Consider the following 13,211-nt stretch of genomic DNA (forward strand, 5'->3'; position numbering starts at 1 on the left):
CACCAATTTTATGAAGAAATTAATAGATTTCGATTGATGTCGAATGAATCTTGAAATTCGATGATTGATAAGGAACTGGCGCAAGCTTCAAGAATTTCGAGATCTCGAGTGCAATCGAACCGGCAGCCACTCGAGACGTGAGAATCGCGGTGCTCGGTGCTCGACGTGACTGACACGGTCTCGTCGGTGATTCAGCGACGGAGTGACCTTGGCTGGAAAAGCTGGCGCGAATCGCGAGCCTGCTAAGCAGATTCTTCATCTGGGAATTCGCGTGTAGGAATCGCGCGCCCCGGCCCCGGCCGAGAGTGAAAGGACCACGCCTGGGATTCGCTGCCGTCAGCGTCTCTTCTCGTTTTTCTCTTCTCCTCGTCGTTGCCAGTAATTACGAAATCCGTTCCGTACGGTTTAACGATGAAATTGTAGAGTAGCTTTACTTACCTGTTCTCTTTCTGGCCCGCAAAGTGCAAAAGAAGTTCCGGTTTGCCCATCCTCTAATTCTATGCTCCTTCATGCAATTTTTCTATTGTTGTACTTAATTTCTGTTGTAGCTCGAATGGTTGGATTTGAATTTTGTAATAGTGTATGGAGTTCTGATTTTAAATATTACACTTACTCTCTCAATGAGGAGTCTCAATGAGATTCGATATTTCGATTTAATGAATAGGCAAAGCACACTTTGCATGCTCTTCTCTAATTTCTTCAGACCGTAATCCTGACGCGTCATCTGAAGGAAGATGAAACGATCTCATCGCCCCACTTTATTCCATTGTTTCAATAAATACTCCACTAGGCTTTTCCACTCTGTTTCCAGTCATTCATCCTTTCCAACAGCTATGTAACACCACGAAGAGTATAAAAAATATTCCCGATGTTGCAGTCGTCAGCTATATCAAGTGCTAATTCGTATACGGTGAAGCTGTACGTAAGCGCGTCAAGTTTGATGTTTCGCAGAGGCAGGCTCGCTTCCGCGTGGAAAGTAAAAATCTCTGACAGAGATTCATTACCCGGCGCGATGAATCATGGCAAATGGCTCGCGAGAGAACCGTGAAAGCAGCGCTGTTCACGGCCTATTCAAACGATTGCCTAGGGATGATCCGACTCGAACCCTGAAAGCATTGGCTTTTGACAATAACTCGTCCCCACCTTTGACTCCGTTTGCCCAATTAGTTTCCATTGATTTTAGCTAATACATGAAGCATTTCATTTAATAATTATTCGTTTTCTAGTCTACTCTGAAAAATTTCAGATTCGTGGAATAAAGAATTTTTATTCAAATAAAGTAGTGATGTACAGTTTCTCTGGTTTAACCCATTCGCTGGCTAATAACAGGGTTTTGGTAAACAATAGCACTCAAAATATAAATGGCAATAGGAATGACTTCATATAATTTAGGCTTGGCAGCGAATGGGTTAAAGTATTTAAGGAAAATATTGCAATATACCTCAGTAGGTTATCTTGATACATTTTGGCAATGCATACATTGTCACATTTGGTATTTTGCTGGTAACTGATGCAAGTGGCCAGCGCGAATCCCCTTGGGGATCTTTATCCCTTGGTGAAGTGCATTGCCCGTGCGGAAGACAGTTATAGGTAATCGATATAGGATAAAGATACTTCACCGGGAAGCGAACAATAAAACCAACTTGAAACGGGCTTTGTCTTTTTCGTTGCATCGTTCAACGACTCCTTGGGCCCGTCGTAGCGGTCTCTATCGGTGCTCCGCAGGTTAGCACGCATCCAACGGGTTTTATTTTATTCGTGGTCAGCTGCAGGCTCTCGAAAAGCTTGGACCACCTGCTCGCGAACCTGGGAGAGATTTAAAGCCCTTTTAGCAGCGGTTAGAGCCGTATTTGTGGCCGTGCTCGGCTGGTTAGTCCGACCCTCTCTGTTGAATATGACGGTTCAGTAGTGGTCGATCAGACTTTGAATCGATCTTCGATCACAAATTGGGAATTCGATGATTCCAATGATTTTCTGTCACGTTCTTTCAAATACGTTTTAATACAATCGATTGACTCTAAATTTTGATACATTTCTTTAAGAGTCGATTTATCATTAATTTTTTAATTAATTTCAATCTCTTGGAAGAAAATATTTTGGGCATTAATGAAGGGAAACTTATTTAGTTTTAACAACTTTTCATGTAACGCCTTGTATCGTACGACAGGATTTATTGAGTTTTCATCCGAGATTGACGTTACATAATGATTTATTCTAACGAGCTTTAATATCATAATACAGTATGATATATGATACGGCGTATCACATTATACAAGATCAGGAAGTTGCGTCACGTCCTACGGTCTAACCACAAGAAGCGAATACCTTTGAACTTTCGAAACGCATGATCCAAACTAAAGACATCAACCGGGTATTAGCGGCGTAAAATTCCTTCCGCGACGCGACGGCTCATCATTCACGGCTGTCGTCACGTTGTTAAACTTGTGTTACGCACCGTTGCGGCGACGACGACGCGTCGCCGTCCTCCGGCCCGTCGCGTCTTTCGCGAATCAATTTAAGTGCCATCAACGAGCAAGTGGATTAACCGTTGCCACCGCTTTATGGAGTCGAGCGCAACTTGTCTCGTAGTGGATGAAAATTTCACTTGCCGTAGCACGCGACTTACGGCGTTCGTGCGTCATTAGCGCGTAAACGGGCAATTTCGATTCGGGGGACTTTCTAACGAGTTTACGGACTGTTGACAAATCTGTCGTTAGCAACCAGATACGTACCGTTCGCCGGCTGAATTGTAGCGATCCGGAATCGAGTGTGTTTCGTTACCGTTGCTCCCTTAGGAAAGGGGAGAAGCGTAAAAGGAATTGACCAAGCGTTTTTATCCCGAACCTTTCCCAATCGGTATGCGGGCACAGAGAATCGTTTTGGCACGGTTAATTGCATTCACGATCTCACTTTTCGAATTAAATTTGGATACATTCCACTTTCAGGAATTATTGTGCCATAATTTTGAATGAATGCTCTTTCAATTATCAAGTGAATGTTACTTTAATTATTTATCCAATATCGACACGGTCGCCTCGATTCGCAATTACTAAATTATTAATCTCCATAAATGAAGCGTATCAACAATCGTTTCGAATATAAGAATTAATTCCATGTTCCATGTTCAACAAATTCCATAGAATCGAATTAATTCCATGAATGTGTAATAATAGTAATATTTGTTGTTTGTAGTCAAAATACGAGGTAAATTGTGGCAAAGTTCTGGTATGCGTCAAAGATACCATTACGTCCACTTGTTCTGGGTCGATTTCGCACGAGTCGTCTCTGTTGTCACTGTTGCAAGGATTCCCTCGCTCAGCTCGGTGTACAACTATATACTGTTCCACAAAGCCTCTTGCTAACAATTTTTGTCCACCCTCGGTGGCCAGTTTCCTGTGTAATCATCGGCAAGCCAATTACAGTTCGCCAAGTGTATCGCGGCGTTAGAAAGACGATCGTCGCTGGTTTAGGATTACCTTTGCGAGACTCGAGTAATCAGCCTGGCTTCACTTCCGATGCGCACTGTTTCCGGGTTCTCTTGTTTAAGACCCCCGTGTACTGTCCTGTTTAAGCCACTCCTAGCTTGTTCCAGCTTCTGGAATGTGTAACTGAATTTTAATTAGTTCAAACAGTGAAACGTTTCATATAATATATGTACAGGGTGGCCGATGTTACTGAGAACAAACGACCATTTTTGTTACATATAAAGTCGACAATCTTAAATCTAAAGAGCTCTCATGTTCACATTTTGACACAGGTAGAATGAAATTGTGATTTCTTAAGTGGAAGATCTTGGAAGAAAATATTTTGGGCATTAATGAAGGGAAACTTATTTAGTTTTAACAACTTTTCATGTAACGCCTTGTATCGTACGACAGGATTTATTGAGTTTTCATCCGAGATTGACGTTACATAATGATTTATTCTAACGAGCTTTAATATCATAATACAGTATGATATATGATACGGCGTATCACATTATACAAGATCAGGAAGTTGCGTCACGTCCTACGGTCTAACCACAAGAAGCGAATACCTTTGAACTTTCGAAACGCATGATCCAAACTAAAGACATCAACCGGGTATTAGCGGCGTAAAATTCCTTCCGCGACGCGACGGCTCATCATTCACGGCTGTCGTCACGTTGTTAAACTTGTGTTACGCACCGTTGCGGCGACGACGACGCGTCGCCGTCCTCCGGCCCGTCGCGTCTTTCGCGAATCAATTTAAGTGCCATCAACGAGCAAGTGGATTAACCGTTGCCACCGCTTTATGGAGTCGAGCGCAACTTGTCTCGTAGTGGATGAAAATTTCACTTGCCGTAGCACGCGACTTACGGCGTTCGTGCGTCATTAGCGCGTAAACGGGCAATTTCGATTCGGGGGACTTTCTAACGAGTTTACGGACTGTTGACAAATCTGTCGTTAGCAACCAGATACGTACCGTTCGCCGGCTGAATTGTAGCGATCCGGAATCGAGTGTGTTTCGTTACCGTTGCTCCCTTAGGAAAGGGGAGAAGCGTAAAAGGAATTGACCAAGCGTTTTTATCCCGAACCTTTCCCAATCGGTATGCGGGCACAGAGAATCGTTTTGGCACGGTTAATTGCATTCACGATCTCACTTTTCGAATTAAATTTGGATACATTCCACTTTCAGGAATTATTGTGCCATAATTTTGAATGAATGCTCTTTCAATTATCAAGTGAATGTTACTTTAATTATTTATCCAATATCGACACGGTCGCCTCGATTCGCAATTACTAAATTATTAATCTCCATAAATGAAGCGTATCAACAATCGTTTCGAATATAAGATTAATTCCATGAATTAAGGATAGAATAATCGATGATCAGATCGCTGGTGTAAATAATTGAAAAGAGGGTGAGTTTTAAATACTGATGCTTTATTTTATATAAAGTATTGTATAAATGTATAAACGCTATAAATATGTGGTATCTATCTATGGTGGTGGTGGGGTGCTAGTCGTGATCGCAAAGAAAGGGTATGACGAGGGCGGGCGGGGTCGGGGGCCGGCAGCGGCGCACCATCTATTTACATTGATTCATTCACGGGAAGGGCTGACCTACCATAATCTACCGGTCTCTCTCTTTTCGACTAACATATAACACGATTATATAATATAATGTGTAGTGTGTGTATATATACGAGTACACATATAGCGATAGTGTGTGTGCGCGCGTGTGGCAAATGTGTTTCATATATATATATATATACGCGCAGGAAGTAGTAGTAATAGTATGTATACATGTATATATATAAAGAGAAAACATATATGCGCATGGAGACGAGTAATGTAATAATAATATGTATGCTTGAGTGCGGCAGTGAGTATAACAACTTGTGAGCGCGCGGGGCCGCTCGGCTCGTGGGAGTCGATCGTCCGCGGCTCAACGGAGAGGGAGAAGAGAAGAATAAAAAAAAAAAGAGAGAGAATAGTAAATATATGTGTGTGAAGAGCGGCGACCTTACGCTGTTTTTTGGTGGAAGACGTAAGTGGCGATAGAGAAAAAAATGTAAAAAAAAAAATAGAGAAGGGACAGAGATACTGCCGGGAGCAACGGTGGGTGTTCAGAAAACAGAACAGACCCAGTTGGTCCAACGACGAAGCGCCAAAGCTTGTCCACTTGCCGGGTCCATGGCGGAACAGCCGAGTCCAACGTGTGCCAGGCGCGGTTCGGAGTTGTTTACACGGAAAGCTCTCGACGAGACTCGACGCGTTGCCGATCCATTGATAAACGGGGCTCGTCGTGTGCGGCGACAACAAGGTGTCCGGTTGTCGCGAGTCTTAATGCAACCATGGCTGGCAATCGCAGCTCCGTTCGACTCCCTCTGTCACGATTACAATTGATGAAAGAAATAGAAATTGACTAAATTTTACCCGTGCCTCGCCGTTACGATGGGGACGAGTCGCGTCGTCGGCAGAGAGAGGGTTTTGTGACGAAACGGGTTACCGCGGAATCACGAATGGCCGGGGGCCCACGGTTGTGGTTACACTCTCATTATTTATTATATTATTTATTATTATTATTATATTATATTATTTATACCGAGATCTAAACCCGTGATCGTGGATGACAACAGGGGGTACGAGCAAGTACGTCGGGCTCTCAAACACGCGCTCCACCGTGTACCTCGGTATATACCGACGTTCGACCTTGCGATTTCGCGTGATAATTATTCCGACTGTATACCGACTACACCACTAACGCTGGGCGCTAATAACCATGCTCCTAGGTTGGACGAAGCTTTGGGAAGAAGACGTTGAGCGCGTTTGAGGATCGTTTGAGACCGGTAAGTGACTGTGGTGGGTTTGCCGCCGTCGCCGAGCCGAGATCGCTGGGGCCTTAGAACGTCTAGTACTTGCCGGAGTAGATAGCTCCGTGGGAGCCGAGTCCAGCGTGGATGGCGCCAGACGGTCCGTTGATCACAGCAACACCACCGTCGTGTCCGCCGAGACCACCACCGAGTCCGGCACCACCTCCTCCCACAACAGCGATGGCACCTGAGATCATTCAACCAGTCAAAGTTAGTATACCGATCGTTTCATTGGCTTAATGTCATTATTATCCAACGGTACGATCGAATACAGACCAGCACCACCGAAACCAGCACCGCCAAGACCAGCTGGCGCAGCAGCGGCAGCAGAGCCAGAGCTTCCGTCGTCACCGTTGATGTTACCACTTCCAGCATAGAAAGCGACTCCACCGTAGGACGGTCCTACCAAGTTAGCGGTTCCTTGGGACGGTCCCACAAGAGTGGAGGTACCAGCAGAAGCACCCACAGAGGTGAATGGTCCAGTGGCGGGTCCAACAAGGCCAGCAGGTCCAGTACGAGGTCCACCAATGTTCTTGGCACCTTCTTGAGGTCCTACGCTGTCATAAGGTCCGCTCTGGGGTCCAACGTTAGCCTTGGGTCCTTCGGCGGGTCCAATGTCAGCCCTTCCACCGGTCACTCCTGCGCGACAGAAACGATTCCCGTTTCGAAAAACCTGTCCAGATAATTTCTCCACGTATCTATTTTTTTGTACGGACCACCAGAGACGATCTGTTGAACACCAGCAGCTCCAGCCGCCGCCGCGGATCCAGCGGCGTAGCTGGCACCGAGGGCTGCAGATCCCAAACTGGACGCTCCCTCTTGAAGGGATCTCGCGCTACCAGCACCGGCAGCAAGTCCACCAGAAAGGCTAGCACCTCCTCCTCCGCCCAGGGCAAGACCAATGCCGCCGCCATGGCCTCCAAGGCCTCCTCCGTAAGCAAGGCCAGGACCGTGTGCGATTCCGGCGCGGGCCGTCGCCACTGCCAGACAGGCGAACACAATCTGCGACCAGGCCAGGTAAAACGTAAGCGTGACTTTATCAAACGTTCAGCCGATCGAAACGAAGTTGCATCAGGAGATAGTCGTTAAAATGATTGTACGTAACGAGTGAAATCACCGGTTCGGAAAAGCAACGAAGACGATGTATCCTCGGTTTACGGAAGCGGCGAATTCGTACTTCCATTGGCTTGGCACCGATTACCGCGAGCCGCGGCGTCTAGCATAACCGCGGCTTTCACTTTCGATCGCTAGATACCCGCGAGTAGTACAGCGACTCGATTATAAGGCATCGGGAAACGATTCCCCGCTGGGAAAATCGTTCAGATCAGCTTTAAATCGTGAAAGCGTCGACGCGACCCGTTGTTATCGATGTCAAAGTACGTCGGCTGATGTTGCGCAACGATTCCGCGAGACGCGTTGTATTTAGGAAAAATGTCGTAATGTTTCGCAATTCGGAACGATTACGCTTTCGCGTCGTTAACCGATTTTACCCCTACTCCGATTTATCGACAACCGCGCGGGTACCATATTAGGGGAAGCTATTTCCCCTCGGGGTATCCGCTTTATAGGCCGACCCGTGAAAAATTTCGCTCACGTTTCTATACGATCGCAAACGTAATATTCATAATCTATTTTTTTTTTTTTTTTTTTAAACCCGACTGTTTCTTTTTAGCAATCACGATTTCGAGTTAGCGCGGACGGAATTCCCCGAGCAATTTTTCTTCCTATTACAGCGAACGACCGGTTCTTACCGCGAACCGCGCGGGATCGCGAGGAGAAAATGAGTGAAACGAACGTGGAAGAGAATCGGGAATCTAGTTTAATCGCTCAGCTCCGAAACGGTTTTTCACGACGACGACGACGACGACGACGACGGAAGAGCGTGTCGCGGCCAGTTTGCTTGAAATGGTGCTCCGGTGTTATGCATATCGAACGACTTCGCGAAACTTTCACATCCCGTTTACGCGGAGACCCGAGGTAACCCGTGCGACCGAACCGTTCCCGCGACCCGGTGATCGGAAAATGTTGGTTCGTTTCGAAACGATCGTTTGCATAGGTCGTGCGAGGATTTATGAAACCGTGCGAGATCGACGCCGTTGCTCTAACCGGCGAAAGGTTCGAGTCGACGTTAACGACGATTTTGCGAAACGAGACGAAATGTTTAACGGACGAGAAATGAGCTAGTGAATCGTTTTTCAGGGGTGAACCGAGAGGGAAACCGGAGGAAAGATGTAACGAGACGTAGCGGTCGTGAATGAAGAGGCGACGGGAATAGAACCGGTCGGTGATACTCAATGACGATGATACTACTACAACCAGTTCCGCGGTCAATGTACCGTGCGACGAGACTTCTTGCTGCATGAATGGAAGCGCGTAAGAAGGGCAAAGTCGATTTGCGTTCGGCTGGTACCGCGGCGAGTCCCGAGAGCCGTGACATTGAAAGAGCTTTCGAACTTCGACCCGGTGAACGATCAAAGGTCCCGGTTAGACTATAGCTATTCTAATATCTCGAGCGAAGGGACGATCGAACTTTCTCATGGTCCACAATTGGCGAACTACGAACGAAAACAGGGCTCGAAAAGTCTCCCGAAGACGAAAATTTTGAACGATTACTCCGGAGAGAAACGGAAATGAGTCTATATGAGATCATGGATCAAAATGCAAACGACAGAGGCTTGACGTATAAAGGAGAACCGCGAATATCCGAACGAAGTGACACCCCACGAAATCACCAACCCCGTTGTGGATACTCACAAAGGCCTTCATGTTTGGTGTGTGTATGGTGGGCTGGTAGTCCGGTGAATGACTGACTTGGGCCGGGCCGGCGGGCCTTATATACGCCTAACTCTACTCTGGCTACGCTCCACAATCACCATCCTTTCGAAAGCAACGCGCTCCACCACCCTCCCCCCAGAAAAACTATAATCCACGTCGTACCAGCGGCTAGCACGGACCCGCGCATAGAGTCACCGTCCCACCGGCTGGTTTCGGGGGCGAAAGGGGGGCTCCCCCCGTTTTCCCGCGGCCCGACACACGCAGCGCTTACTTACTTCACTCGCAAGAGGTTGCCGTGTCCGCGGGTATTCCAACGGGGCCTCCTCGTCCGTGTTCAACGGGCCGGGAGAGCAGCCTCCTACTCCACCCGGCACCCCACCACGCTCTTAGCCTACACGCTCCGGCATCCACATCGGCAGGCCACACCAAGTGCAACACCACCCGGGTTACCTGGTCACCTACGATACCCAACTCTCTCGTGGTGCCAGGCGTGGTGCCGCGCCGTTGCTGCTTGGGAACATTTGCAGTCGTCACGAACTTCTTCCAAACGGCACAGGTGCAAACGATGCGTTGCCACTTTCTCAATTATCCCTTAATCGAACCGCATCCACTGGATAAATTGATTTGCAAGAATGCTCGACAAGGACGAAACGAACGATGACGCAATACCAACGTTACCCAGCCATTAGAAATGAAATTATTCAAACAAATAACCTTTGAGGTGGTTGTATAATTTCACGTTTCTTTTAAAACGCCTAATACGTTTGGCTAAAGTAGAGGTGTCGCGGGTGACGCAATAAAGAAACAGGAAAACGAAGATCGATGGTTAAAGGGCAAAACCTTTAATACACTTGCGAAAAGTTTCGATTGCAAAAGCGCGACGCGGTTAGCCCTGAAACATTTTGTCCGAAGAGAATCGTCCACGTTTTTAAATTAAAATCTCAGAGGTGGCGATCTTCTAGTAACCGTTGAAGCTCCTTTTTCTCCTGGAGACGATGGGAGCGAAAGAAAGCGGATAGATCCAAGAATGGTGACACCGCCCGGTCCAGAAGATTATGGCCCGGCTCGTTACGCGAAACGAGGGCCCCCTCGCATCGGAAACGAGTTTCCAGCGTTAACGGCGAACGCGAAACGCTCTAAAAGAGTTGGAATTACGGGTCATTGAATGGCCTTAAGAAACCTGAATTCTTTTCTAAATAGATTGCCGCCGTCGCTTGTCACTTATTACCTCAACCTACTAATCCCAGCCGCAGAGTCGTTGCATTATGCGACGGGAAACCCTGGATCGAAAGCATAAGAGTCAGGGGTTGCCACCCTTGGCCGCGGGTGGACGATTTTGAATTACGCCAATGGCTCGTTTCAAACGAACTTTTTCAAGCGACTCAGAGCGTTGGTAGTTTTCATGGGAACCGGTCGCAATCGTTCTATCACCGCGCCTCGGTTCTATGCAGATCTCCGCGGGCTCCACTGAATTTTAATGAAACAGCTTCGGGAATGGAAACATAGTTGCGTTCGTGTTCTCGTTTCGTCTCCTTTAATCAAGACGCTCAAGGGAAATCGAAATCTGTTCCCGAGATCCATTTGTTAGATCAAGACGAATAGCCCTGTGAGAAAGCATCGATACACACTGCGATGGGAATGCAAATGCCCCGGCTTGTTGCGTTCAGCTGCGTTACGTTAAGTCCACGTTACGTATACGGCCGGCCGTTAAAGCGAGAAACATTCGACGTTCGGTTAATTATTGGGTGAAATTCACTCGATAAAAGTGGCCCCATTATCGGCGCGCACGTTTTTCATTCGGTTCTAGTCTATCGGACAAACTACAGATCTAACCATCTGGCGTTGCCATTACGGAACAAAGAGACGAGGTGAACCCGTCGTTCGGCTGCGTCTCGCTCGCCGGAGATAAATTTGTCCAGATAACGTTCTACCGATTCTTCTGCATAATTGTTACAATCGTCGATGCGGCCGATGATTCGTGTCAGAAAAATCATTGATAAAATAGCAGCGTGTTTGGATCAGCCAGAGAGTTACGGTCGGGCAGACGGTTATCGCGCGTATCATCGCGATTCAATGCTAGCCGAGCGATCAGATTAAGGTAAAACCGAAAGAGAGGAGGGAAAGGAAAAGGCTAGTGACGACCATGGGAAAACGGGCGGATGACTTAATCTCGCGACGTGCCACGTCGATCGAGGTAATGCTAATTAAATCAAACTTAATTAAAGCCTCGTGGCTTCGCCGCGTATGTGCACATCGCACATTCGCCTTCCTCAATTACAGCACATGATACTTTTCTCAAATATCATCTACTACCTCGATCGAATCGTTTTTACACGTTAAACAATTTCGTCATATCAAGTATATTAAGAATTGCGAAATCTGCAAATACTTCCAAGTGTTCCAAAATTGTTATAAAAATCAAACAATCTTTCCATTTTCTATCATGATGACACCAGCGATAGTTGGAAAATTGAAACGTCACAAAGAAAACGTTTCGTATGCGTGTACGATTACATGCGAGCTTGTATCACGGCCGGCTAGTTTTCCGGCTCGCGCGAAGTGAAAGCCATTATATTATTTAGCGTTCGCGAAAAATTCACCGGTCTATCGCGAAAGTCGCCCGCGTGCCGTGTCATTTCGCGCGGTGTCAGCCCTGACCGGTTTGGAATAGGTATATATAAAGCGAGACGGTCGCCGGCGTCGACTCTTTCGGTTCCTCGGCCACCCTCGAAACGGTGGCTTGATCGATTGCTCGCCGCCCGAGTCAATTAGCCCGTCGGCGAGTTATACACGTCGCTTCGCCCTTTGATCGATTAATCGTCGATCATCTCTAAGGATTCGCGTTGCGCAATCGATCGGTGGAAAACCGTTTCGGGTAATAACGGAGGGAGGGATTGAAAAGTTATTTAACGAACGATACCATTGTGCAATCGATCGGTTCACGGTGCGACGACGGTTGAGTAATAACGTTCGCAGCCTATTAATTGTGCGTTTATTGGAACCTTTACCCGTTCCGTTCGAGGTGCAGCGAGAGAGACACGTACGCCAGTTTCTGACCTCGTTTCGGAATTGCCCGGCGTTTTTCGTGGAAACCGGCGGCCGTACATTTGCCTAGGAATCGATCGAGATCGATCGGTCGAACTAGCTCGTTCTAATCGCTCGCCTACGTTACCCTGATAAACCAATTTTCTCGTGAGCGAGTCGGATCGAAATTGCTCGTGTCTCGTCGTTGTCCTCCGTCTATCTCTGTACCACGTTTATTCCTCTCATAGAGACCCATTGTTCGACTGATACATTCGCATATTATTCCCACGGACGTGTTTTATTTGCAAACTCGTGTTGGTCTAATTCTGAACGATTTCGATAATGCAACTTTTCCGACTTTCCTGCGAGGCATCGCGTTACCTCATGCAATTAAACTCGCTCGACTTGCGAAATTCGATGAACACCGTGACGAACGAATTCTCAGGGAAAAGTCTAGCCGGCCGAAGCAAGAAACGGCAATTAGTTTTGCGTCGTACGCTGCGCGGGTCTGACGCCGAGCCGCACCGAAAAGGACGCTCGAGAGAAACTCCGATAAGATGCGCAGCGCTCGCGGCTCCGTGCTCGGATTTTTATGTAACACGAGGATGTGAAACCGGAGAAATTTTCGCGACGCCGCGCAGCGGGGGGATCCGTGGGAAAAGCGTGCTCCTTCCACCGCGGCGGATGGAAGTCTGACCAGGCCGATGAGCCGTGATTCCACGTGCTCCGTCATTCATCTTTCGCCCAAGCCACATTTGCTTAACTGCACGAATATAAGAATTTTCTATTAAATTAAACCACCTGCTGAGAACAATTCCAATGAAGATTTAAGAATTTAGATTTAATAAAATGAAGTCATGTCGCCCTTTAATATTTCATTTCAACAATTCTGCATAGACTGATTTGAAAGAATGCACATTAGACATGAGATGTTAGAAAGTGATATTTGTAAAAACCCAAATTAACACTAGAAAGACTGAAACTTAGTATATACCTATATTACCCAAAAGCAGTAAAAATGACTGCATTGTGAAAGAATAATGTGTAAAGAAATTTGTCTAAAATTAATTTTTAA

The 13,211-nt window shown here is 46.9% G+C and overlaps 1 protein-coding gene and 1 long non-coding RNA gene across 2 annotated transcripts; one reads left to right on the top strand and one right to left on the bottom strand.

The window, feature by feature from the left end:
* Positions 1-4,883: 4,883 nt before the first annotated feature.
* Positions 4,884-9,162, bottom strand: apd-3l (apidermin 3 like). Its single transcript, XM_018026206.2, has 4 exons — positions 9,092-9,162; positions 7,054-7,339; positions 6,614-6,976; positions 4,884-6,524 (listed from the first exon to the last, which is right to left on the bottom strand). Exons 1-4 carry the CDS (start codon positions 9,101-9,103, stop codon positions 6,376-6,378), a joined length of 810 nt encoding a protein of 269 aa, XP_017881695.1. The 5' UTR covers positions 9,104-9,162; the 3' UTR covers positions 4,884-6,375.
* On the top strand, positions 7,275-13,007 carry LOC113464456 (uncharacterized). Its single transcript, XR_003389315.1, has 2 exons — positions 7,275-7,361; positions 8,537-13,007. It is a non-coding gene; the product is annotated as an uncharacterized LOC113464456 (long non-coding RNA).
* The last annotated feature ends 204 nt before the right edge of the window (positions 13,008-13,211 follow it).

This window comes from Ceratina calcarata, unplaced genomic scaffold (assembly GCF_001652005.2).
Source record: "Ceratina calcarata isolate Rehan_Ccalc_2016 unplaced genomic scaffold, ASM165200v1 scaffold379.2, whole genome shotgun sequence".
Classification (NCBI taxonomy): Eukaryota; Metazoa; Arthropoda; class Insecta; order Hymenoptera; family Apidae; genus Ceratina; species Ceratina calcarata.

Coding starts and splice junctions, on each gene's coding strand:
- apd-3l (XM_018026206.2), bottom strand. Junction 6,977..7,053: donor TCAACAGATCGTCTCTGGTG/GTCCGTACAAAA, acceptor TCTGTCGCGCAG/GAGTGACCGGTGGAAGGGCT. Junction 6,525..6,613: donor TGCTGGTTTCGGTGGTGCTG/GTCTGTATTCGA, acceptor GAATGATCTCAG/GTGCCATCGCTGTTGTGGGA.